This window comes from Desmodus rotundus, chromosome X (assembly GCF_022682495.2).
Source record: "Desmodus rotundus isolate HL8 chromosome X, HLdesRot8A.1, whole genome shotgun sequence".
In the NCBI taxonomy this organism is placed as follows: Eukaryota; Metazoa; Chordata; class Mammalia; order Chiroptera; family Phyllostomidae; genus Desmodus; species Desmodus rotundus.
The window spans coordinates 46,156,807-46,182,622 of NC_071400.1; the positions used below are offsets into that span (position 1 = coordinate 46,156,807).

Consider the following 25,816-nt stretch of genomic DNA (forward strand, 5'->3'; position numbering starts at 1 on the left):
GGATGCGCAGAGGACAGGGCGAGGTGGACTTGGTCACCCTCCACCATCTCCCCCTTGGAGATTCAGGGAGGTGAGGTAGAGTGAAAACAGACGTAGCTGGCATCGTATGCCAGTCCGCCACTTGCTAGCGCCATGACCGTCAGAAGAGTATCAACTCTTTCAGTCTTGGGTTTTTCTTATGGAAAATAGGCCGAACATCTCACTCACCCTGTTGTCACTCAGGAGAGCACTCAGTAAAGAGCTAGGCACGCAGTGTGCACTCACTAAAACGTGGCTCCACCCTGCCTCACCTCAACACCTTTTTCCTTTTGTTTTTCTTCCTCTCTTTAAGGCTGGTGTTTCTACACAGTAGTCTCAGCTGTGTGCAGTGCTCCCATCTATTGCTCGACCCTAAGAACTACAACTTGGTGGAAAATTGGGAGGTTTTGAAGTACAAAAGCTTAGTTATATACACATTTCAATGTCTTCTGTTTTTAAGCTTTTAGGTTCCTATCAAAGAAATGTTGCAAAAATCTATTTCTTATTATTTGTGCTTGAGGACAAAGTTGAGACAGGCTAGAAAATAATTTTGGCGGGATCTCAGTAAATAGTGTATGTGACTCCTGGGCTTCCTAGCTTCCCTTATCCCAAGTTACCCGACAGAATTCACCAAGTCCATGAAGTTCTTCTGTCTCCTGAGGACACTGGTTGGGGTGACTTCATGAAGTCTGACTACTCATGAAAGAGGTGTGGGCAATTCTCAGTTCCAGAGACAGAGGTTTACATAGTGCCTACTACCTTCTAAAAATCCTTTGTTTAATCTTCACGTGAGGCTCCAAGGTCCCCGTGATTCCCCTGACTCACCCCCTTAGTGTATTAGGTTTGCGCATGCGTATTGGTAGAACGTCTGAAGGGAGAGAATGGATGACAACTGCCATTTTCTGAACAGCTGTCTTGTGCCAGGGACTCTGAAAAGTGTTCTCTGTCTCTCTTTAGATAGATGATACATAATAGATCATTATATATAGATGTATATATATATATAGAGAGAGAGAGAGAGTTATATAAAACACATAGATATAGGTATATAGATATGTAGATATATATAGATGTACAGATATAGATAATTACATGTAGATGTACAGATATACACGTATACATACAGATAGATAGATGCATATAGTTAGCATAACATCCCTTTGAGGTAGAGATTGCTATTTCCATTTACACCTGTTCAAACTAAGATTTAGAGGGGTTGCTTCCTTAAGATCACCCAGCTAGAAAGTAGCGAAGCTAGTATTGCACCCCAGTTTGGTCATCCCTGCCTACCATACCGCATTGCTTCCCTAGTGCCCCGCTGTCTGGTGGGTAGCTGGGAGAAGCTTTGTTGTGAAAGACTCTGACTAAGGTGAGATTCTGACTGTCAGATTTTTCCTGCATATAGAGACGTTTGTCCCCTGTGGGGCAGTAGGGGCTGCCATCTGGAGATCTGTAGTGTGAGGCCTTTGTCTGTATTTGGTTGACCAGCCTGCCTCTACTCTTCAGGCCTCATTAGAGACCTTGGTTTAGTTCCCACATCATTTCTAGAACTTTTCAGATTTTCTACTAGAACTCTTTTAAGCACTCTCAGAAATAAGGCAGCCCGCACAGCTCCACTACGCACATACACACATGAAAGGGCCAGAGGCAGAGAGGGTGCTGCTGTTATTCCCAGCACTCTAACTTGAAACACACTAGCAGAATGGTTGGTTACAACCCTGCTTTGGATTTGCATTTTCTTGTGCACAACTTCCGTCTCCTCTTACCTTTCTATTGTCTCAGGTAGACCGCCACCTAAACATCCTAGCTGTTTCTGACTGATTTCACCCACCTATGGTCTGGGGGAACATGTACCTTGACTCTCATAAAGCAAGTCATATGACAACATTAATTTCCATAAACTCTCCACCATTTATTTGTAGGGAAATACATTTGAGTCTAAACAAGGTACTTCTAAGACTTCTTTGTATTTGTATTGTGTTTTAGCATTCCACAGAGGTGAATTCTTCTCATTCTTATAATAACCTGTGAGATAACTGGAACAGGCCCAATGACCCCAGTTTAAAAACAGGAAAATTAAGACAGTGATTTAAGAGGCTTGTTCTAGATCTGTGATAGAGATGAGTTAAGTTTTCATCAGGTATCAGAAACACATTCTTTTCCAACAGAAGCACTTAGATGTGCCCGACACACTCCTGGATGCCATTCCAGGGAAGGTCTTTAGCACATCCCTTCCTACCCCATCCTCCTGCTATACGTAGTTTTCTTTTTTTTTTTTTTTTCTGCCTAACTAAGTCTAAACCACAGAAGTCCAGATGGTCCTCAGGCCTGGACAGTGAGGTTAAGGTGCCCCCCTGAGGTATTTCTGCCTACTCAGCATGCTGCTCGTGAGCGTTAGAGTCTCAGCCCTCTGAATATCAGATAAAAGTCAAAGTGTCATTATCCTAAAGCCCTCCCAGGTCATTATTTGGCTAGGCTTTTTCAATTTAATAAAGCATGACTTTCCTCTCATTTATAAATATCAATCATCTCAAAGTGAGTTTTCCCAGCAAGCTGTACCTGTACTGATGTTAATGTGACCAAAGCAGTGTTCTCTAGCAGGGATTACCAATTGGCTAACAATGACTCGCTTGCTAGCTAATCAGTACCTGAAGTCAGCTCCCTGGTATTTCATCCACAGCAGGTCAGCATCCCCATTTCCTTTAGAGGCCAAAGTCTTTCTCCTTACCAGATGCGCTCTCTGACCATAGGTCTGAGAACCAATAGCCTGGAACGAGATGTTTTCCAATGTTGAAAGAGGCAGGAAGCCCCCTAATGGCACCTGAACTCACAGCCTGGTGATTCTACATACAACCTCTTTGCTGCTGCTCACAGAGCCTGCCATGTCATCTGTGATCTTTCATTTCCACCTATTCCCAAACCTGTTGCTTTCCATTTGTGGCCTTGGACTTTGAAGAGATGTGAATACTAGGGCAAGTCTTCTCATTGAATGAATAGATTTGGGTACAGGTGGCTTCCTTAGGCATGTTCACCTTACTTCGGGCTTTCTGTCTTCTCATTTTCATTGTCACCAAGGGAGGGGTTAGGGAGACCAGAGTGCCTCCTCCCGAGGGCGACAGTGGGGCCAGGGCCAGTGGTTCTTTGAAGGTTAAGCGCGCCTTATTCCAACAGGTGATGAGCTCATTTTCTTGGACCCTCACACAACCCAGACCTTTGTTGACACTGAAGAGAATGGAATGGTTGATGACCAGACTTTCCATTGTCTGCAGTCACCACAGCGAATGAGCATTCTGAACTTGGATCCTTCTGTGGCATTGGTGGGTATCTGAAGGTTGGGTAGGCCAAGAGATACACTGCCACCCTATTACAGATTGGTTCCCTGCGGGTTATCCGGGTAGCTAGGTAAGGTGGAAGAATATATTCACTGACCATCCCCAAGAGAGGTAGCATAGAGTAGTGGAAAATGAGTGGACCCTGAAGCCAAACTACTCAAGTTAGAATTCAGGCCCTGCCACTTACTAGCTATGGACTTAGGGCGAGTCCCTTTACGTTTGTGAGCCTCAGTCTTCTCATCCCTAAAATGAATAAAACAGAAATTTCTTCCTTGCAGTGTTGTGTGAGGAATGCTATGCATGAAACACTTAGCACAGTGCCTGGAATGTTGTATACATTCTTTTTCCCCTTTTTATGGAATTTTGGGGGGTGACACTGGTTAACAAAATTATACAGGTCTCAGGTGCACAATTCCACAACACATCATCTGTACACTGTACTGTGTTCACCACCCCAAGTCAAGGCTCCGTCAATCACCATTTATACCTCCTCTACTCCCTTCTACCTTCCCCCACATCCCCTCCCCTCAGCAATCACCATAATGTTGTCTGTATCCATGAGTTTTTTTTTGTCTTTTTTCTTTTTTGTTCAATCCCTACACCCCCACCCAGCCCCCTAAACCCCCGACAGCTATAAGCCTGCTCTCTATGTATGAGTCTGTCTCTATTTTGCTTGTTAGTTCATATTGTCCATTAGATTTCACATATAAGTGAAATGATATGGTTGTAAATATTCTATAAATGTTATTTATTATTAATGTTACCATCTTTCCCCCTTTTCCTTCTCACCCTCTAATTATTGTCACACAGGCAAAGGCAATATGTGCACATTGCTAGGGAGGGAGAAGAGGGCACAGCCCTCTAGGTAGACAGTGCCCATTTCTCTAGGCACATAAATCCAGAAAGTTGCAGGGTCCCCACCCCCAGAAATATCAATGCTGTTTACATACATTGAAGGGGTAGCTGCATGTGAAGGAGCCAGTGGTTCTGAGGTCTATCTCTATCCTTTCTGCCAGTTTAATCCAATTGTCAGAGCACCAGTGTCCAAAGAGTCCTCCTCCTATTTTGGACCACTCTTTCAGTGCTGTACTATAGCTCTGAGGATGGAGAAGGAGGCTGATGGTTCTCTTTATTATAATAGATAATTTCCTTAAGGTCAAAGCCAACTTATTAAGTATTACCTCTACCTGGAAGTACTATTTGACTTTTGTTTACTGGCTTACTATTCTTTATAGATGTGTATATTTGTAAACTGAATATAATGGAATTAACCCCACACTTTGGAGATTGTGCTTTAGGTTACTATATCTTACAGTATGAGGGGAGAGGGATAGGGAGGGAAAGGGACAGGGGAAAAGGGAAAGGGGCAGAATAAGAGAGAGAAGCATATACACAGGAGAAACAGAGGGAGAGGGAGAGGCAGATGGAGACATAGAGGGAGAAGGACAGACAGAAAGAGATGGGAGAGGAACAGTGTGTGGGGAATGAATGAGCAAATGCATGTGTCCAACTGTGCCAATGATCTAGGAGAGAGATAAGTCCAGTCATTCTTCCTCCTAATTGTTGGGAAGTCATATCCAAGGAGAGTGGCCCACATCCCACATGTGACTCTGGGCCAGTGACTCCATCTTATAGTACAGGGGGGCCTTCGTTGGTGTCCCTCAACTATTCTTTAAAAATTTTTTTATTTATTGATTTTTGGGAGAGAAACGTCAACTTGTTGTTCTACTTATTTTTTAAAAGATTTTATTTTTTAATTTATTTTTAGAGAGGGGAAGGGAGGGAGAAAGAGAGAGAAAGAAACATCAATGTGTGGTTGCCTTTAGAGCGCCCCCCACTGGGGACCTGGCCCACACAACCCAGGCATGTGCCCTGACTGGGAATCAGACTGGTGGCCCTTTGGTTCACAGGCCAGCACTCAATCCACAGAGCAACACCAACCAGGGCTTATTTATGTATTTATTGGTTGAGTCTTGTATGTGCCCTGACTGGGGATTGAACCCACAACCTTGTCATATCAGAACGACACTCTCACCAACTGAGCTACCTGGCCAGAGCCCCCCCTGACCCGTCCTAAATTGTCTTCTTTTGCTTCCCCCTAAGGGATTTTTCTGCAAAGAAGAAAAAGACTTTGATAGCTGGTGTAGCCTTGTTCAGAAGGTAAGGATATATGTTTTTGTTAGTCTTGAAAAACAAAAGTTATTCATTGTGGTTCCTTTTCGAGATTGTTTTTCATAGTAACATAAACCTTGCCTGATATGACCTCATTGCAAGAGAAAGAAACTAAGGTGTGGGGAACTGTGCATAACTTTGGGGGAACCAATGAAAATCTTTTGTTAGAAATATGCTTAGTAAGTCAAGTGAGTGATGTTTTTAGCTACATTAAGTCATGAAATATTCAACTAATATTCTACCATTTTAACCTAAAATGACAATTTCATATAGCTCAGCCTAAATTTTTCCTTAGTCTGTTCATGACAGAGATGGTTGAAAAACTAAACTACTTTGCTATGTATATAGTGGTCCATTCCATCATGGTTTAGGCCCAGTATGGGTGTCAAACCTTTTGGCATCTCTGGGCCACACTGGAAGAAGAAGAGTTGTCTTGGGCCACACATTAAACACATTGCAACACGTAATCACAAACAAATCTCATAATGTTTTAAGTAAATTTATGATTTTGTGTTGGGCCACACTCATAGCCATCCTGGGCCACAGATTGGACACTCATGGTTTAGGGGGCTTGCCTTTCTATTAACTGATTTATATAAAATATAGCCATGCTGCTAGTTAAAGGAGAATACAGTTTGCATAAATCTGTGTAAATCCTAAAGCAAGTTATTCCTTTTTTTTGTATTTTGTGTAAAAGAGTATTTATTGTGTTGCTAGATCACCAATCTTTATTTCTGCCTCTCTCATCCTCAGCTTCTAACACACAGGTGGCAAACACAAGGCCTGTGGGCCAAATCCGGCCTCCACCTTGTTTTATCCGGCCCGGCACCTTGTTTCTACCTCGAGGCCGAGCTCTTGCTTAACTGTTAAGGAGTAGTTACATTTATACGGTCCTAAAATTACATTCAGCCCTTTGAAGGCAACCTTGAGGCTGATGTGGCCCCTGGTGAAAATGAGTTTGACACCCCTGTTCTAACACATGCCAAATATGCGGAAGACTGATAAACGCTTATTTAAAAAATTAAGGGAGATCATAGGGAGTAGTTTACAGAGCCCTGGATGGGGTGGCAGGTGGCACAATGTTCTCCTATCTGCAAAACAAAGAGATTGGAGAGATGGGAGCCCAGAGCCTCTTGCAGGTTTAAGGAGGGAACATTTTTGTTCACAAATGAACAAATAACATGAATGTCCCTAGCTGAATACGAAACCCCAGTTAATAATTAGCTGAGACATAAAGAAGAATACTTTTCTAAAAGCAATACTTCCATTTCAGAATGCAGCAAAACTGTTTATATCACATTTAAAGTTAGAAGAAAAATTTTCTGATAAGACTATGCCAATTAAATTGGGACATATACTGTAAGTATTGGACTACGTGGAAACCATGCCAATACGTACCAGTATTTCTCTTGAGGCAGATTTTATTTGATTAACCAACATTTCTTTGGAGCCAGCACGTCAGGAACATCTCTCCCCTAAATTGAATTGAGCCCATTCAACTGGCATATGACCCAAACCTTATGATGGAGTTTGGGCAATGAGTACTGGCCTTCTATTGGATATTCCCTTCAGTGGCCTTTCCTCCTGGGAAGTTCTAGAATTGAAGAGGGCTGGGTCTTTAGATGGGTCGAGTAGAGGATGGGTGTGTTTGCTTGGCCTTTGCTTTCACCTTTCCACAACGAGGACACTATCCTAGGGCTTGGGGTCATAGATTGCCAATTGACCAGAAATATAGTGACTCTGCAGTGTTTATAGCTGTTTCTGTATCTCCTCAGGAAATTCTAAAGGAAAACTTAAGGATGTTTGAGTTAGTTCAGAAACATCCATCACACTGGCCTCCCTTTGTACCTCCAGCCAAACCAGAGGTGACAACCACTGGGGCAGGTAAGCGGTCATTCAGGGGCTCTACAACTAGCAGACCCACATGTAGCAATTGATTTATGAGATAGAAGCAATTGTCTAGACTAATCAAGAAATGGTGCTTGTGATTATCTAAATCCTCTGATGAACCGATACCAATTTCAAAGAATGGTAATAGCAGAAAATGAGCTCAGTGTAAAACTTCCATATGAAATCATAATGACTAGACATTTTTTCCATGGTCTGGTTCAGAATACCAAATCGAAGGCCACGAGCGAGTCAAAAGGTGCCTCCCAGTTGTTACAGAGCCTCTTCCTCCTCCCTGTGATTAGGCATATGTAAAAAGTATGATTATTTTGATTCTTTATAGAGAATTTCTAATACTTGACAGTGGTCCTATCTGTAAGCCTCCTTCACAACAGCTTTTCTTTAGCAAGCAAATTAAAAATGCATAGTCTTTCCTACTCAGTAATGTATTGACCACTTTATCCTAAGCATCAAGCTTTTCAACTCTTTCTCATTTCTGTGTTCTGACAGAATTCATTGACTCTACTGAACAACTAGAGGAGTTTGACCTGGAGGAAGATTTTGAGATTCTGAGTGTATAGAAGAATAGTAGGAACTCAACCTGAGGTGTGTCTTTGATCTGGTACTAGAAGAACATGAACTCATTACATAAAACTTTTCTAGTCAGCAAGTGCCTGTTATGCCAACAGCATACAAATGTGATAGCAATCAATCTTGACTGAGCCAATCACTGTTTCTCAGAAAAAAACAATTAACAACCTTTCCCCAGAAAGAACTAGAACAATTGTAAAATCTAGGAGCAGAGAGATTAGGAGTCATCCCTTGCTTCCCAGCTTGTGTTACACAGCCGCAGCGAGTCTGCCACTGCCGAGATGAGGGGGCGGACATCTGGAACATAGACAGAAGTTCCCATCTTGCTTCAAGCATCAGCAGATGAGACATGGTTAACTATGCTTCCTCACCCTTTCAGATGTGACCTCTTTTGGGCTAAATACTAAGAAGCAGTCTATTCCTTTGTTCTAATAAAGTGATTACATCAGGGAGAAAAAAGTTCTTGTTAAATTATTTGAATATGTATTTTCATTGATTATATTTCATTATAATTTATATCAGAAAGTTTGTCAAAAAATTACATCAAATATGGATTTATTGATCTCCTGACTCTTTGGGGGAAACTTACTAGTTAATGGGTCACCCACTTCTTTACTGATGGTTTTGTCAGACATCACCCTGTCCTTAAATCAAATCACGGTTGCCTAGATCGAGGGTCAGCAAACTTCTGTAAAGGACCAGAGAGTAGACGTTTCAGGCTTTGTAGGCCGTGCCGCCTCTGTCATAGCTACTTAACTCTGTTGTTGGAAGCACAAAAGCAGCCATAGACAATCTGGGCGTGGTTGTCAGCCAAAAACACTGTATTTACAGAAACAGGTGGATGGTGGATTTAGCCCACAGGCTGTAGTTTGCCAATCACTGACTTAAAATATTGGTATTTGTCTGAGAAATTAAAAATTGTAATTGAATTAGACTCTATTTTGGTTGACAGCCATATTAGAAAGAATTATTCATGTGGTGACATTTAATCTATATATCAAATACAATTCCAAACCATTTAAGGATTAGCAACACATTAAATTTTAAAGCACATATTCATCATATTGTCCTTGCTACCCACTCACCTGAGTGGATGCTGCTCAAGTCGCAGTGGTGTCTTCCAAGTTTTTTCTTACCCCCTTAATGTGTATGCATGTCACCTCCAATCTCAACAAAGTTCTGAGGAAGGCCTGAAATTTGAAAGCTAGCACCAAATCAAGGTTATTTGTGTGTCGGGGGGGGGGGGGTGTATATGTAGGAATATTATAGTACTTATTTGCTTAGATTCCAATTTTTCCTTTTTTCCCAGTAGGTAATATATTCCGGTGGTTAAAAATTCAAAAGATTCAAAATGCTATTCAATGAAATGTCTCTTCTTCCCATATGTCAGTCCCATTCCCTGATGTACTGCCTATTTTATTAATTTTTATCTTTCCAGCGGATATATTTTATACATATATTGTACAAATATATGCATATATATCTTAGACTTGATTTTAATGACTTTAACATTTCTCTACTGTTGATTTATCTGAAAGTGATCTGGAGGCCTCAAAAGTATGGAAATTCCTTCCTTGAACTCTAGCATGGGATGGGGCTAAAAGCAGTTGTAGGCTTGTTTGAAACAGGTTGTGGATTTGTTGCCTGTAAGAGAATTCTTTCTGTCCTTTGACTTTAATTGTATTTTTTTCCTGCATCAATGTTTCATTATAAAGCTCAACTTGCAGTAACAGTTTCCCCCATGGTTCATAGGGAAACTCATGAATTATCGTGAGATGGGCTTTAGACAAGTTTTCATCAAAGAACATCGAGAGTCATATGTTCATATTTAATTCACTTTATTTGCAATATACAAAGCTGACACCATGCTTATTATTTAGAGAGGAGGTGAAGGTAACAATAATTCAGAATATACTGATTATATTTTGTTTGTGTGGCACAGTTTACATAATAGTTAAGGAAACAGAATCATCTAGAAGGAACTGTCTTATGTCAACATAGCTAAGTATTCTGGGAAACTGATAATTAAAGAAAATCATTAAAACAAATCCCCCCAAACAGAATAAAATACAGTTTACACTCAACTCAGGCTTGATTTAGGTTTTAAAAATGTATTAAAATATCTTAACAGACTACCTGTAAAAGAGCAACGGGAAGGACACTGTAATGGAAAGCCTCTAACAGCCTCAAAATGCAAAAGAACCAACAAACTGGAGCTTCTGTTTGCCACATTACAAAATCTGGATGGCATTTGAATTAAACAGGGACTTCTGAGAAACTGGGAAAAGGGATTTACCTTTTTGTTCCTGGACTCAAAAGTAAACTTCATACCTCCTTAACTCACCCAACCTTCTACCCCTGGCCTGGGAGAAAGGACTGTGGTTTTCATTTCCCTACATGGCCCTGGCCACATTTGATGCATCCTCTACTCTACTCTGGACCAGGCCAAGTCATAGGTCTCTGCCTGGGGAGGGAGACAGTAAGGAGGCTGTGATTTGCTAGGACAATATGAAGTTAATGAGCCTATTTTGGCCGCTGGCCTTCAAACTTCCTAAGTAATATGGGGCTCAGTCATGCTCACTCTTGAAGGAGTCACAGCCCACCCTGGGCTGCTGGCTGGTACCTCATTCTCGCTCTGTTGCCTGCCTAGTCACAGTGGGTTTTCTTGAAAAGTAAGGGCTTGTCCGTGCAAACTTGAGTCATCCATGAATGCTCAGTCAGATAATTTTTTTTCATGTGGAAACACTGGGTTCTGGTTTAAGCCAAATAATGTGTGGTGACCTCTGGACATAAAGAAATGACTTATCAGCTACTATAGAAACTTTGTGATCAAATGGTGAGGAAAGCTAGCAGTCTAAGAAAGTGGCAGCCCAGCTGGTCTTTCTGAGGTAGCCATGAATAGTCACACAAACATCCAAATTGAACAGTAGCACCAAGTTGACGGAAATGGGACAGCAGATTTCAGCAGGGAGGGCTCACCCATTGGATCTGAGGGTTGGCGTAACTACTGTCCAGTAGTCCAGCCCAAAGGAGACTCCAGTGTACAACTTGGCAGATAGGCAAGTGGGCTTAGGCCTTCCTTTTTGAGATGGTTTGGGTTTGTGAGGTAATCACTGGGTGGGGGAAGGGAGAGAAAGGGGCAGAATGGCAGGGGCCACCCTATATGCTTTTCACACATACCTGGCAGCGGCTGACTTGGGTGTGGGGCTACCCGGCTTTCAATGTTTCTGCTACAGGTTCCTCCCCAAACTGCTGCCACTCTTCCATTGTCGTCAGCCAGAAACTATACTTGTTGGCAAAGTAGCAGCAGGTGCCCCGGGCACCACTGCACTCAATGAAAGGAGTGGCACAAAAATCCTCTAGGCAGGAGCCAGGTGAGACCAGGGACTGGCCTCCACCCTCGGCGCTGGCAGCAGTGTGCTGAAACGAACAAGGGCGAGGTGTGCGTTGGGAGATGATGGACATGCTTCATTCCTAAGCTCAGGCTCCTTCGCTCAACCCCAGTGTGTAGCCAGCAGACCAAAGACTGTATTTTAGAACCTGGGCTTCTCATTCTCCTTTGTAGTAGTCTCAGGGCCGGGAATATCCCCTCCAAGATCCCTGCTGTCCCCACCAACCCATTGCCCATAGGCTGCAGCCTCATCTCAGCTGGAGTTTCCCAAACTGCTGATGCCTGGAGCGGGGAGGTGCACTGTTGCTCCACCCTCCAAATTCCATGGATACATAAGCATAAGAAAGGCTGAATTATGAAAAATTCAATAGGTTTCAAAATGCAGTTCTTCTTAGAGAACTTTGTCTATTCCAAGACCCTGGTGGTATACACCAAGAAGGGAAGGAGCACACAATATTTCACAAAGTGGTTAAACCATCAGTCCCTCTCCCAGAATATCTATTATTAGCTCTTACTCTGAATTTACCTTCATTACAACTTATATTTTCAATCTGTACCACAACCTTTAGGGTGACATACAGTGTCTGTTACCTGCTGTGTACATGTTGGCCTCAGATTTGGCCTAACATCCTGGCGCTCACTTTAGGAAGCTCCTACAGCACTCACTTCCACGTTTTCCTCATCAGTGCCACTCATAAGCTGATAATTTCTGGTCACTGTACCCACAGACGGAAGCCCCCTCTCCCTACTCCTGCCCCCTCCCCCTCGCCTCAGCTGGGTTATTAGGGTTATTATCTGGACCACAGGAGGTCGGGTGGGGAGGCCTCATACACATCCAGGTCAGCAAATGGCCAATGGGACAAACACCTAAGTCAAACACAGAGTAACACCTTACTTTGCAAACTTTGGCAAATTGTCTCTCCATAAAAGTGACCTTTCCTAATAAATGAAGCATCAAACTTCTTTCTCATTTTGCTCCTAAGGTGGAAAACTTTCCAGCATGAATGACACGGTACCCGCCTTACTAAACAGAAGACACTGTACTTTACAATTTGCACATGGCCCACGCTTGTCACTGTGAATTTTGGGTTTTGCTTTGGAGGATGATGCAGGGACCCTATATCAAGAGACACAGCTTGTAGAGTTCTTGGGTGGCCTTTGAATCATTTTCTCCCTCTTTTAACCCTTTCAGTAGGCATGTCCAAATTCCCACCCTTCCACGTGTTCAGGAAATTTTATATATATATATTCTAGTATGTTAGAATTATATGTACAGTAAAAGAGATTTTGAATAAGGGTTTAAGAGCACTCCTATGAGCAAAGCACATGAGATTTCCTATATAACTTTTATACCATTCCTTATGGAATCTCAGTGGACAAGACAGACTGATAGGTGAGTGACTCTGCATTAAATGGGACAAACTGCCTAATTCACAAGGATAAAGCAAGAATGGAAGTACCGCACCCCTGGTAGGCACACTAATGTGAGGAAGACTGCAGTGTGGTAATTCATTGAAGGCACCCTGGTGATTTAGCGAAGAAGCTCTGGTGAAGCAGGTACTTCTGTGGATGCCTGTGGTTTGCCCTGGGAGATATCCTGGCCCTAAACTTAACTTTTCATTCATTTAATGTCCCCAGTTATTCAGGGAATATCATTTGAGGGACCTGATGCTTCCTTGGGCTTACAGATTGAGCTCTATCTCAAAGCATGATTGGACATTGCCTTCTTATCAGAAATGGCAGCAGAAACCCCAGCAAGGACATGGAAACACAGCATGTCCTCATCTGAGCCTTTTGGCAGGAGGTAGCAGTGGCTAGAGGGAAAGTGGGCAGAAGAGAAGGGAGGGCCATGCCCAGCCTGACCAGTGAGCGTGTGTCCCAGCCCTAAGTGGGGATACCCTGTCACTCACTGTCCAGCCTGTGATTCATAGCTATTCTCACCCATGAACCACTGGGTGCAAACTGTTCCTTTCTACTCATACTGTAATTACCTGTCATTCATGCAGAACTGGGCTCTCTGGCCTTTAGCCAAGCCTAGGCCAAGCATTTTCCTTCCTTTCAAACTCTGGTTTCTGCCCGGTGTCCCTTGAGCCTGGAAGTCAAGTCTGAGGGACCCTCCCAGAGATCCCTGCTCTCCGTCTCCACACTGGGGGCAGAGGCCTTACCATGAGGAAGGAATACCCAATCCAGAGGCTGCACCAGCCCAGGGGGCACTGTGGAATGGTGATATCCTGGATGGGCACAGCAATGGCTTGTGAGGGTGCCTCACACACAGAGCAGCGGCTGATGTACTGGGGGATCTTGGTCTGGCCGATGGGCGTCATGGGGATGGGGGCAGTGGTGGAGAGCCAGTAGGACTTACCATTGCACCTGGCATAGTGGCTTCATTGCTGTTGCAGTAGATGACGGGCACAGTGCTGAAGTGGGGCAGGCAGGAGCCAGCAAACCCTGGAAGGAGAGAAGGTAGGCAGGAGGAGGGCTGGGACTATGCCCAGGACTACTAGGATTTAGTGGGGTGGTGGTTTGGTGTTACAGCTAACCACTTGTACCAGGACAGGGACTCCTCTCCTTACCATCCTGGAACACTACACACACTGAAGCCTGTTGATCAAATCCTATTTTTAATGCACCAGGGTAGTTTGATAATGAAAATAATATTTTTATAAACTGAAAATGTCTCCTTAATTTACTTTGTAAAACCAGCATTTAACAGAGTGAGTCTCCTTTTCAGACTTAGCCTACCTGTAGACAACACAATTAATTCTTGGGCAATGATCCTTGCCTCACAGCTCATCTTATTATTGCTACTACTAATTGCTAGCATTTTCCGATGCTTAATATGTGCCAAGTGTTGTTCTAAGCATTTTATATTGGGTGGTTCATGTAATCCTTATACCACCTCATGAGACAGGTACTAGAATTAGCCTTATTCCATTCAGGAGAAAGTGGAAGGTTAGAGAAGTTGAATAACTTGTCCCCAGGTACATGGCTAGTGTTAGAACACAGACCTGATTCCAGAGCTGGTGCTTGTAACCCACTACCCAAGAGTGGGCCCATCAAGGGCTGGGCAGAGCAAAGAGCATGGCTCTTGGTTCTTGTGGGGACAGATGTCCAGGATTGGCTGTGAGAATCAGTACCTACCCAAGTCCTGGTTGTGGGCTTTCTCCTGCCCCTCCACAAACAGCAAGCTGTAACCGACCCACAGCTGGGTCATCTCGGAGGGACAGAGGGGCACCTGTTTCAGCTGGCTGTGCTTCACCAAGGTGTAGCCCACTCTCACACTCTGTCCAGGCAATCCAGCCTTGCCAAACGGGCCTTGTTTTCCTGGAGGTCCTAAGAGGAAAAGAGCAGAAAAGGGGTGAGCCCATTGAAGCCAATAATAATAGCAGCTACTCGCTTTGTGCTGAGTGTTGAGAAAGGCACAATTTCATCACCTGACTTTGTAGATGAGGAAACTGAGGCTCAGAGGTCCCATAGCTAGCACGTGTGAAGCTGGGAGGCTAATTAAGATAGAGTAGTCCCCCCTTGTCCGGGGTTTCGCTTTCTGCAGTTTCAGTTACCTGTGGTCAACCACAGTTTGAAAATATTAAATGGAAAATTTCAGAAATAAACACTTCATAAGTTTTAAGCAGTTGCATGCCATTCTGAGTAGCATGATGAAATATTGCACCATCCTGTTCTGTCCTGCCCAAGACGTGAATCATCCCTTTGTCCAGCATCTCCACACTGTATGTGCTCCCTACCCCTTAGTCACTTAGTAGCCATCTCAGTTTCCAGGTCACTTGTGTTCAAGTGACCCCTATTTTGCCTAATAATGACTCCAAATTCATTCATGTAAGTTCTATTACAGTATATTGTTATAATTGTTCTATTTTATTATTGTTGTTGTTAATCTCTTACTGTCCCTAATTTCTAAACTCAACTTTATCATTGGTATGCACGTATAGGAAAAAACCACTATATATAGAATTCAGTACTCTTTGTGGTCTCAGGCATCCACTGCGGGTCTCAGAATGTATCCCCTGCAGATAATGGGGGGCTACTGTATCCAGTTACAGAATCCCCATTTTAGAAAGCACACTATCCGACTTCCCTTCCACCGTCGCCTGGCTTTGGGTTCTCTAAGAAGGGGTGGAGGGGTTTACTTCTCAGGCAGGTGTCTCATAGAAGATATGTAAGCACCTTTACCAGTTGAATCAGAGGCAACGAAAGCAGAGTGGGGATTAGCGGGGCAAAATCACACCCTCTCCTGCCCATGGCAAATGATCATACCATTTTCCCATGGGCCTCAGAACTGTTCTCTACTCAGGACAACTGACTTGCTATCTCTAATATAAGATGGGAGTTAAGTAGCAGAACAATATAACTGATCTCAAATTTTCTTATCTCTTGAACCACCCTCCTCCCATCTACATCAGAACCCCTGGGTAGAAAAGGGGAGGTGCAGGGCAGGGGGCCATACTATACAACAGAGTCAGGGCTCTTAAGAGCTGGAAGACAACCCAGAAAAGGATTTGGAACAGGACTTTGTCTTCAAGAATGTAGGGTTCGAATCCTTCACAGGCTCAGAGGGAATGAATTAGAACCCAGTTTTCTAGCCTCTGGGCAGTGTCAGGCTTTACCACCAGATTTCCTAATCTTCAAATTTGAGATTTTAACCCACCACCAAGCCCCAAACCCTCACAGAAGCCCTCTGCCCCTAATGTCGACATCCCCAGACCCTCATATCCTGGAGGGCCTTGCAGTCTAGGAGGACCGGGGTCACCAAGAGCCCCAGGTGGGCCAGGGAGCCCACTTGGGCCATCTTTGCCAGGGATGCCAGGTAAACCTTTGGAGCCTACAAAGATAGAAGGCCCACAGTGTGTGGTACTGAGTATGGAGGGTCCGGAGGAGCCCTCCAAAAAAAGGGACTTGTATGTCATGCCCAGGACTCACCAGGAGAGGGCGCACCGGCCTTCATGTTGCAGCACACACTGAGCTCAGGGCTGAGCTTCCTGAGCTAGTCCTTAGTTCACGTTGGGGCATCTGGGCCCTGAGACTGCACTCTAAACTGAGCCCTTCTGATCCACTTCATATTTATTTCTTCCTCCCTTCCTCTTATTCTCCCAGCAACGCTGGGAAGAATGCAAGGCCATTGCTGGCATCTCATGTCAGAAATGAGGACATGGAAGCCCAGAGAGACTGCTAATTTACTCTAGTGGGGGGGGGGGGGAAATGGATTAGAAGCTGGGTTTCCTTTTCTCAAGCCCTGGGCTTTCTCCATTGCTTTTCGTCCTCTGCCACTCCCCCCTTCTCTCAGCAGCCTGTTAGTGAGGGTCAAACAGTCTGGAGTAGCTGCTATGCTCTGCCCACACATTCTCTAAAACAAGAACAACTGCTGGTTCTGCTGGCCCTCCTGCCAAGAAGCTTGGGAGCTCAGTGAGGAGCAGAGGAAACACTCGAGGAAGGCTCTCCCTTGGAGCTGGGCTTCCCAGCCAGTTTGTTCAGCCTCTCACCCAAGGATGTCTCAGCTCCCCTTTCTCAGGCACCGTCCTTACCTTTGTAGGCCTATAGGGCCTTGAACTCCATGATCTCCCAGGGATGCCATCAATGCCCGGTTGATCCACGGGTCCAGGAGGAGTCTGAATGTTTTCTGCAATTGGTGTTTGGCCAGGAGCACCTTGGGGGCCAGAAAAGCCTTTGTGCAGGTGGGGTGGGGGTGGTGAAAATGTCAGGCAAATGCCAAGGAGGCAGCCAGGTTTGGTCCCTAGAAGCCTTCCTTTTTGCCTCATAATCACCAGCTGTCTGCCCTTCCTCTTTGTTCTTACAGCTGAATACTACCCAATGTCCCCTTTACCCAGTGGATTGGTAGCTCCTTGAGGGTAGGACCTAAGTTGCATTTATCTTGTTTTCTCAGGGCTTGGTATATGGTGAGCAAGTCAGGAAATGTTTGTTTTAAGTATGGTAGTCTGAGACTTGGCTGGGGGCTGGGATGGTTGGTTTACTCACTCACTGGTAAGAGCACAGTGTGAAGGAGGGTGAGGGGACACGTCCAATCCCAGAGGTTCAGTTGGCATCACAGCCTAGAACCCCAAACATAGGTAGCTGGTTTACTATTAAAGCCAATTTGCTTACTAATTTATTGAGTAACTATTTCTCGAGTGCCTACTGCTTAAGATTAGGGGATAGAGCAGTAAATAAGATGTTTGTGGACATTATGGTCTGGTGATAAAAATGAACAATGTGTAACCTGACAAATATCATTAATCTTACTACAAATTGTGAGCAGTGCTACAAAGGAAATAAACAGTGAAGTGGCAATGGCAGGCAGGAGAGGGAGTTATAAGGTGGAGAACTTGCTTTAGAGAGAGTAATAAGTAGCATCTTATATGCAATAACATTTAAGCTGAGACCATCGAAGCATTAGAAAGAGTTGGGAGTGGTGGTGGTACAAAGAGTATTCCAGGAAGTGGAAGTAGCATGTGCAAAGGCCCTGTGGCCAGGTGTTTTTAGACAGCAAAGAGGCTAGTGTGGCAAGAGCACAGTGACCTGAAAAGGGGAGGGAGGCATCAGATAGGGATTTGTGGCCATAGTTAATTTGTATGCCATGGGAAGCCAGTAGATGATTTAAGTTTTTATGAGATCTCTCTCACCACAGTGTGGAGAAGTGACTGTTGGGAAAGGTGCACAACAGAAGCAGGGAGACCAGTTAGCAGGTCACTGCAGTGATTCATCTGGGGAATATCAATGGCTTGGACCTAGATAGTAGTGGTGGAGGTAATAAGAGGTGAATGGATACAAGGCACATTTAGGAGATACAGTTCTCAGGGCTTGCTAATGGACCGGATGTCTGTGAGTGACAGAGGTGGTGTTAAAGGATGGGAAAGATGGTTCTTCATTTCTGGATTGAACAATGGGTGAGTAGTGACCTGAGTGCAAACACAATGCCTGATAATGTAGAATGGCTAGACCAGTGGCAAGATGCATGGCAGCAAAGTAGCAGTGGTTTTCAGTCCTAGGAGCTGATGGAGGCAGAAGTATCCCTAAACTGCCTCCCTGGAATTGCTTAAGCAAGCTGTTTCAGGCCTCTAGGCTTTCTTGGAGTAGTGTGCAGTGACTCCTGAAGGAATGTGACCCCAACTCCTCCCTTGAACCAGCCCAGCACACGCTCTCAACTCACCTCTTGGACTTGCCTTCCCCTTCATCCCAGGTAATCCTGGGTCTCCAGGTGGCCCAACCTTGCCTGGAGTCCCCATGAAGCCAGGCTCGCCTCTCATGCCTGGCAAATTCCAAAGGAAAGCAAGTCAGGGCCTGGCATGGTGGTCCTGCTGGTGGCGAATACAGACTAGGCTGAGATGAGGGTGGGAAGAGCACTATCAGCTGGCCTCATCACAGGGCTACAGGAAGGAGTCATGTCTGACTGTAGAATAGGAAAGGGCCCAGCAGCCCGCCAAGCAAGCAATCATACCTTTCAGTCCTAGCTCTCCAGGGAGGCCAGAGAAACCTGGAATTCCTGGGTGTCCTTTGGGCCCTTTAGGGCCAGGAATTCCAGGGAAGCCAGGGTCTCCAGGGTCACCTTGATGAGAGGATGGCCCAGGGGTGCCTGGGGGACCTGGAGGCCCTGGACAGCCTAGCGATGAGATGGGAAGGGAGATAAGTAAGGGCAGGTGAGCAGGAAGTAGCCACTGCTGAAAGCCTTAGGATTGATAGGAAGCCAAAGCCCGTCCCCATAGCAGAGAATGTTATCTTGCCGTCTGTGGGGTCCCAATGCCCAGACCTTCCGGAACCTTTTTAGCAAAATGCAGCCTGTTCCTGTCCATGTCCTGGCTGGGGGAGGGATGTGAGGCCGAGCAGGCCCATGCATTTACAGCCATAGAGATGGAGCTGGACTATATATGGGACCTCCCCAAACTTCAGACAAAAGGTATTGGCCAGCTCCCTTTTGGGCTTCCTGTCTTTACCTCGTTTTCCATCTAGTCCAGGTCTCCCAGGGTCTCCAGACTGTCTTGCTATGACTGAGGGCAAAGAGAGGCCTGGGGCACCAGGGGGACCTGCAGGGCCCTGGAGACCTGGAAAACCTGCAAAGAACAAATAAAAAGAGTTGCATGAACTTTGTGTGCCCAGTAGAGAGCCAGGCTCTCTCAGAGAAAGTGGACATTTACACAGAAAACGGAAATGGTTAGGTAGTTGCCAGACAGCAGACACCGACAGAGGGCTCTTCTTCCTTCGTTCTACTTTGGCAGCCAGCAGATGAAGTAGCTGACAGGGTTCAGAGACTCCCCCATCCTAGCAGATGCTGCATTTAATTGGGATAGAGCTTTGAAAAGTTCTAGCTCCCCAATCTCACTGGTAATGGGAGTATTTTAGATGTCCTCCTAATTAGGAAAAAAGGCATGACTGCAGTACCTCGAATTTCAGTTTCCCAAAGTGTTTTTAAATTTATTATTCCTGTTGCAAATTTCATTAAGTTAGTCAGTTATATCTGATGTTGTTGTTCAGAAAAGGCTACAGATCGAGATGGGGCACAGTCCCCAACTAGTCAGAATAGACACATTCTGGGTCAGAATGGAGGTGCCCAGGGCACTGTGCCTCCTGATGTCTTGTAGAGCTAACTTCTAGATCTTCTAGGAAAACTGGTAAATCCGTGCATGGGTAATTCATGATATTGGCTGAATGCATGCTTGATTAAGGCTAGAGAACAAATTTCTCTGTACTAAATCCCTCCCTCTTCTTTGTATTAGAGTAGATACAGAATATTTGTTTGCTCAAATTTTATTACTGCTTTACAAGTGTTCTGTTTGTAGAATGATTTCTATTATAATATGTTCAAAGCAAAAAATTCAACTGCTGACAGAAGATTTATTTAATGCACACACTGAATACACAGATAGAACTCTTGATGAAAAAACACATCAAAGCCATTCACGCAAATGTAGAAGTTCATATTAAACTTTTAGCATGGGAGAAATGTACTTACTATTTTGGTATATTTTAGAAAATCTTCAAATGAAGAGAAATAGTCAAACAGGTCGATAAACTGTTCTGATGGTTGAGATTTTTATTTTTTGTTTGTGACAAGAAAATCTAAAAATATTGGTTGCATTTATTTTTGACAACCTGATTAATTATATTAATGCTGAATTTCTCATATTTAGGTAAGGAACAGTAAAGGTAAATCCATTAAAACTTGTAAAGAAAGATGGTAGACTGGTGATGTTTTTAATAGCTCCTTAATTAATTGAATGCTGAGAGAATATAGAGAAGGAAAAAAAATTCAAGAAAAGTCTCCAATTATTACAGGTCCAAAAAAAGAAACAAATTAAAAAATACAAAGAAGAACTTGTTGCCAAGCCACATGGTGTTACTTACAATATTGTCAAGTATTTCTTGAAAAATCTTTCAACTATTTTTCATCTTTACAAAACTAAAAATTTGAAAGGAGACATATTGGTTTATTTCCTGAAAAACTATATACACTGAAATTACGCAAAACCGCTAAATGAGACGCCATATATAGTAGACTGAGTGTGGGCAGCGCATGGATTATAAAAATTCCCATTTCAATGTTTGGAACCACCTCCTCTTTTTACCTGTTTCTTTATTTTATAATCACACCAATTTACCATTAAACTTTAAATAAAGGTATTACTGACCTCAAGTAGAAAAAAAACTCATTAAGACACTTAAAATGAGCATATGAAAATGTAAGGTGGCATATTTTTCCAACTCATTCCAGTGTCAGAGCCTTAGAAAACCCCTAAATACACAAATTCAGCCTCTAAATATTTAGTACAAATATATAAATGAATGGTGTATTTTGAAATTATTTAACTCTTCCTGAAAGTGACCAGAGGTGACCTCTGAAAGTGGTTCTCTATTCACTTGACTCAGAAAATCCCACAAAATCATGCAAATCAAGCGGTTCAAATCTTCATGTTCACTTTAAGAACACTTGTGGAAGTGCCCAGGCCATCAAAGGTCTGCATATTAAAAAAGCCACCAAGTATCTGAAAGATGTCACTTTAAAGAAAGCAGTGTGTCCCATTCTGTCGATACAATGGTGGAGTTGGTAGGTGTGCCCAGGCCAAACAGTGGGGCTGGACACAGGGTTGGTGGCCCAAAAAGAATGCTGGTTTTTTGCTGCACGTGCTTAAAAACACAGAGAGTAGTGCTGAAGTTAAGGGTTTAGGTGTAGATTCTCTGGTCATTGAGCACATCCAGGTGAACAAAGCTCCCAAGATGCGGCACAGAACTCACAGAGCTCATGAAGATTTAACCCACACATGACCCCTCCCTGCTGCATTGAGAGGACACTTACTGAAAAAGAGTAGATTGTTCCTAAACTAGAAGAGGAAGTTGCACAGAAAAAAAGATGTCCCAGAAGAAATTGAAGAAACAAAAGCTTATGGCCCAAGAGTAAATTCAGCATAAAATAAATACTAATAAAAGTTAAAATATTTTAAAAAACAACAAATTTCTTTAGATTTAGAGTCAGAGATTGCTCTAGGAACTTTCCTTAGGGGTAAATCCTCATTTTTACACTGATTTCTATGATCAAATCAGAGACAGATATTGAGAAAGGCAGAATATTTACAAATCATATGTAAAAAGTAATCCAGATACAATGTACATTGTTCCAACCCCCAATTATTTAAGAAAAAAAAGATAGTATTAACTTTGTTTGCATGCCCTTCACAGATCCCACCACCTTCCATCCCTCTCAGAGGCACCCACTCCTGAATTCTGTGTTTACCATTCCCTTTTCATCAGTTTGACCGTGCATATTTGTATCCCAAACAATATATTGGTTGTTTTTGCTTATGTATGGACCTTTAACAATGGAATCATACCAAGTATATTCCTCTGGTACTTGCTTTTTCCCCTCTCTTTCTTAACATTTCTGAAATGTATCCATCCTGACATGTGTTGTTTATTGCATTTGTAATTGTCATTTCATTACATTATATACTAAAGGAAATGAATGATTTAATGACCAGTCATTCATAGTCCAGATCTGAAATTAGAAAAGGCAATGCCCCTATGCTTCTTCTATCTGGACTCCCTCTTCTCTAACACCTGTGAAATGAGTCACACAATCTCCCTATAGGCTCAGACCCTGTTTGAGCCCTCATTCTGGAGGACCTGCTGGCTTTCAGAAAAGAACAGTTTGGGCCAGACCAAAGGAAAGAATAAGCTGATGAACAATATAAATGCATCAGGAAATGAATTAATATGAATACAGGTCCTGGAAAACATACACGTTATACAAACATGAACACTTTACAAATGTACACATACATAAGTAAAATATGGAACACCAGGCCCCAGAACTATGAGGAACAGAATATTTTACAAATATGTTTCCTCAGCTAACATGTAATGATATAACGGGTAACATTTCTTGAGCAACTTACTATGTGCCAGGCATTATGCTAAGGTCTTGTATACATTAACTTGCTCCTCCCTGATTCCTCACCAAACCTCTGAGGTAAATTATCTTATTATGCCTATTTTATAGGAAAGGAAAACTAGGGGTTCATTTGGGATTGAGGGGCAAGTAACTTCCTTATTCAAGATCATACAGCTACTAAGAAGTAGCACTGGAATTTGAACCCAGCAGTCTGACTTCAGAGACCATACTTTTAACCATAATTCTACACTAAATTCACTTCCTCTTTTATACTGAGTGGGATATATATATGGGTCTTCAGAACATTCCTAACGAGAGTAAAATAATCAGATTTCACTCTCACTAGTTGATAGGTGAGGAAAGGGAGGCTCAGAAAAGGACTTCTGATAATGTGTGAGTTAGGAGGACAAGATTAGGGCAAAACCAACTTTTACATAAACCCAACAAATCCTGATTGAGTGCCTGCTGTGTGCCTGTCAAAAGGAGCCTTTTATCCTCTTAGTCTTGGGTTCCATCCAGCAGCCACACTGTCTTCCCAAGGCCCTGGGAGTACCATCCACGATGGACACTGAGGAATTTCTCACAAACCACTAAGTGAACAAGCTCTGTTCTTCAGGACCATTAATCCCAGGCTCTAGCCAAGTGTACAAGAGAGGCCCTGAGCTCAAAGAAGCGAGAGAGAGAAAACCTGGAGGCCAGAACTCTCAGAATTGCTCACTGACACCACTTCTTAGGAAAGCCCTAGGCATGCCTACCTCTTTTCCTCGGTAGTCTGTTTCACTGGGTTCTAAGGTTCCAGACATATGAAGACACGCACAGCTTAACCCTGTGAACTTCATGTCCCTGACAAACTGCAACCCTGGTTCCCCAGACAGGCTTTACCTAGCTTCTACAAGGCCTGACTTGGGGTCCTTTACCTTGGCCACCTTTTTGTCCTTTCATGCCTGGCTTCCCTGACACTCCAGTGCCAATTCCTGGAGAACCTTTTTCCCCTTTGGGACCAGGCAAGCCAGCTGGCCCTAGCACACCAGTTATACTAGGTCCTAGGAGGAGATGCAGAGAGAAGGGGGCAACAGATCTCAGTGAGGGGTGAGGCCCTAATGCCATTTACTGGGAGTCTGCCTGAAATAAGAGGAATCAGAGCGCATTTGAGAAGGACAAACCCTATCCTCTTTCCTCCCCATATCAAGGCAGCCCAAATTGGGGCCTGGCAAAGTGATCCATGACTCCCGGTCTAAGGGATATACCACAGTAAAGAACTCATGGCCAGCCCCTTCCAGGTTTCTGTTGCTGAGCTGGTGCTCTCCTCCTAGCCCTTGAGTTTCTTCCTCACCTGGAGTTCCATGGGTCCCCTTGGTTCCTGGAAGACCATTTAGTCCATGCAAACCAAAAACTCCAGGATAACCTGAGGGGAGACAATATCACAAATGGCTCTAGTAACTCTAAATCGTGAAGGGTCGGCAAAAATGTCCTGTCCCAAAGGGCATTGAAAAGTCCTCATTTTAAAGGTCATGGTCTTTCTAGACACATTACTTAATGCCCTAAGGGAGACTGGACCACACTTAACCTATATACTCCACTGTAGGATTTCCTGACTCTTATTAGAAACCAATATAGCTTAAAGAATAGGGTAATAGATAATTAGGTTTCTTCAAGAAGAGCTCAGGGTGCCAATGCCAATACCTTGAGTTGCCAGCTCCCACAGACCCGCTGCCCAATCTCTAAATCTGGGAAAGGCTTTTATATGTCAGAGCATTGACCTTTTGAATTGTTCTCTTCCTGTTTATACTGGCCCTCCTTTTTTCTCTTCATCCCCCTTTCCCATTATCCCTCATGTGACCCAGTCAATGACTCTCCTGGATATGGCTTAACCCCAGCTAGTATCTCATAATATAAAGTAGTTGATGTTCTTTTTTTTTTTTTTTTTGAGGGAAGGAACTCTTTCCTCACTGTCTTCTCCAAAATACACATACCTTTAGTTCCTATTATACCAGGGGGTCCCACAGGCCCAGGAGGCCCTGAGTGGCCTGGAGAACCTGAAAGCCCTGGATTTCCTCTCATGCCTGCAGTCCCAGGGAGTCCTGAAAGTGAAACCAAGGCAGATGTTCAGAATGGGTCATGCCTTGAAGGTAATCCTAACTTTTTCAGAGTAAAGTTGTCACACGGCATGGTACCTGGGGAGCCGGGAAGGCCAACATCTCCAGGAATACCAACTTTCCCATCGTCACCTTTAATTCCTGGGAAACCCATGTCACCAACTTGTCCAGATTTTCCTTTCATACCTAAAAATCAAGAAAAATTCTGAAGGTTCCAAGAAGGTGGCAGAGTAGCTGGAAGCTCCATCCACTTGCTCCCAGCCCTGGACTGATCTTACAGATAAACCACAGAGCGATCAACTTGAAAATCCAGCTGAGTGAGAGTGGGTATGAGTGAGAGTGTGCACGGTCTATTGTTTGGGTGCATGTGTGAGTTTGCGAGTGCCTGGCTGCCTGGGAGGGCACTCAGGGGCAGGCTGCTCCAGCTCTCCTGGTGGAGCTGCTGCTATTGCTGCCACCCAGCCTGGCGCATCTGGCTGCACAGATTTGGAGTGGGAGCACCTTGTGGAAATTACAATATCCTCCTTGGGAAGAAGTTGCTGAGTGGCTGTGCCTTGGTGCCCAGACTTATCTCTGTGCCCTCTGCCCTGGGCATACCCTGCCACCGCTGGGAGCCAGGGTTTGGGGGCTGCGATAATTGCCAGGGAGGGAGCTGTCACCTTCCAGGCCCCAGGCACTGCTGTAGCCTGGGACAGGACAGTCTGACTGAGGAAGGCTGCAGATCAGAGGAGGAGCACTGGAGGGCGGAGAGAGGAGGCCAGGGCTGTGCTGGCTGCGGAGACCATGGCAGGAGCGCAGCAGTGGGAGCTGGAGGCTCAGAATCACTGGAGGGAGTGGCATGAGTGCCCCGCCACCATATAGTGTTATACTTTGGCTGCCGGACTCTTCCCTTCCTTCTTCCACCCCATCAGGATGATATAAGACTTGAAAGAGGATGATG

General features: G+C 44.1%; 2 protein-coding genes across 8 annotated transcripts in view; one reads left to right on the forward strand and one right to left on the reverse strand.

Annotated features, from left to right (window-relative positions):
* ATG4A (autophagy related 4A cysteine peptidase) overlaps nucleotides 1–9,487 on the forward strand; it is a 65,714-nt gene extending 56,227 nt beyond the window's left edge. For all 7 annotated transcript variants that reach the window (XM_053917040.1, XM_053917041.2, XM_024551609.4 and 4 more), the window contains 4 exons: nucleotides 3,190–3,335; nucleotides 5,454–5,510; nucleotides 7,298–7,406; nucleotides 7,920–9,487. In XM_053917040.1, coding sequence (XP_053773015.1) covers nucleotides 3,190–3,335; nucleotides 5,454–5,510; nucleotides 7,298–7,406; nucleotides 7,920–7,990 — 383 coding nt within the window. In that variant the 3' untranslated portion in view covers nucleotides 7,991–9,487. The remainder of the gene's footprint in view (nucleotides 1–3,189; nucleotides 3,336–5,453; nucleotides 5,511–7,297; nucleotides 7,407–7,919) is intronic.
* A 306-nt stretch (nucleotides 9,488–9,793) lies between these two features.
* The window catches only part of COL4A6 (collagen type IV alpha 6 chain), a 105,737-nt gene continuing 89,714 nt past the window's right edge, over nucleotides 9,794–25,816 (reverse strand). Inside the window, 14 exon segments of the mRNA XM_024551637.3 lie at nucleotides 9,794–11,420; nucleotides 13,557–13,774; nucleotides 13,777–13,839; nucleotides 14,533–14,724; nucleotides 16,112–16,230; nucleotides 16,932–16,967; nucleotides 16,969–17,068; nucleotides 18,551–18,649; nucleotides 18,839–19,000; nucleotides 19,332–19,448; nucleotides 23,698–23,823; nucleotides 24,114–24,185; nucleotides 24,754–24,861; nucleotides 24,955–25,062. Coding sequence (XP_024407405.2) covers nucleotides 11,160–11,420; nucleotides 13,557–13,774; nucleotides 13,777–13,839; nucleotides 14,533–14,724; nucleotides 16,112–16,230; nucleotides 16,932–16,967; nucleotides 16,969–17,068; nucleotides 18,551–18,649; nucleotides 18,839–19,000; nucleotides 19,332–19,448; nucleotides 23,698–23,823; nucleotides 24,114–24,185; nucleotides 24,754–24,861; nucleotides 24,955–25,062 — 1,781 coding nt within the window. The 3' untranslated portion in view covers nucleotides 9,794–11,159.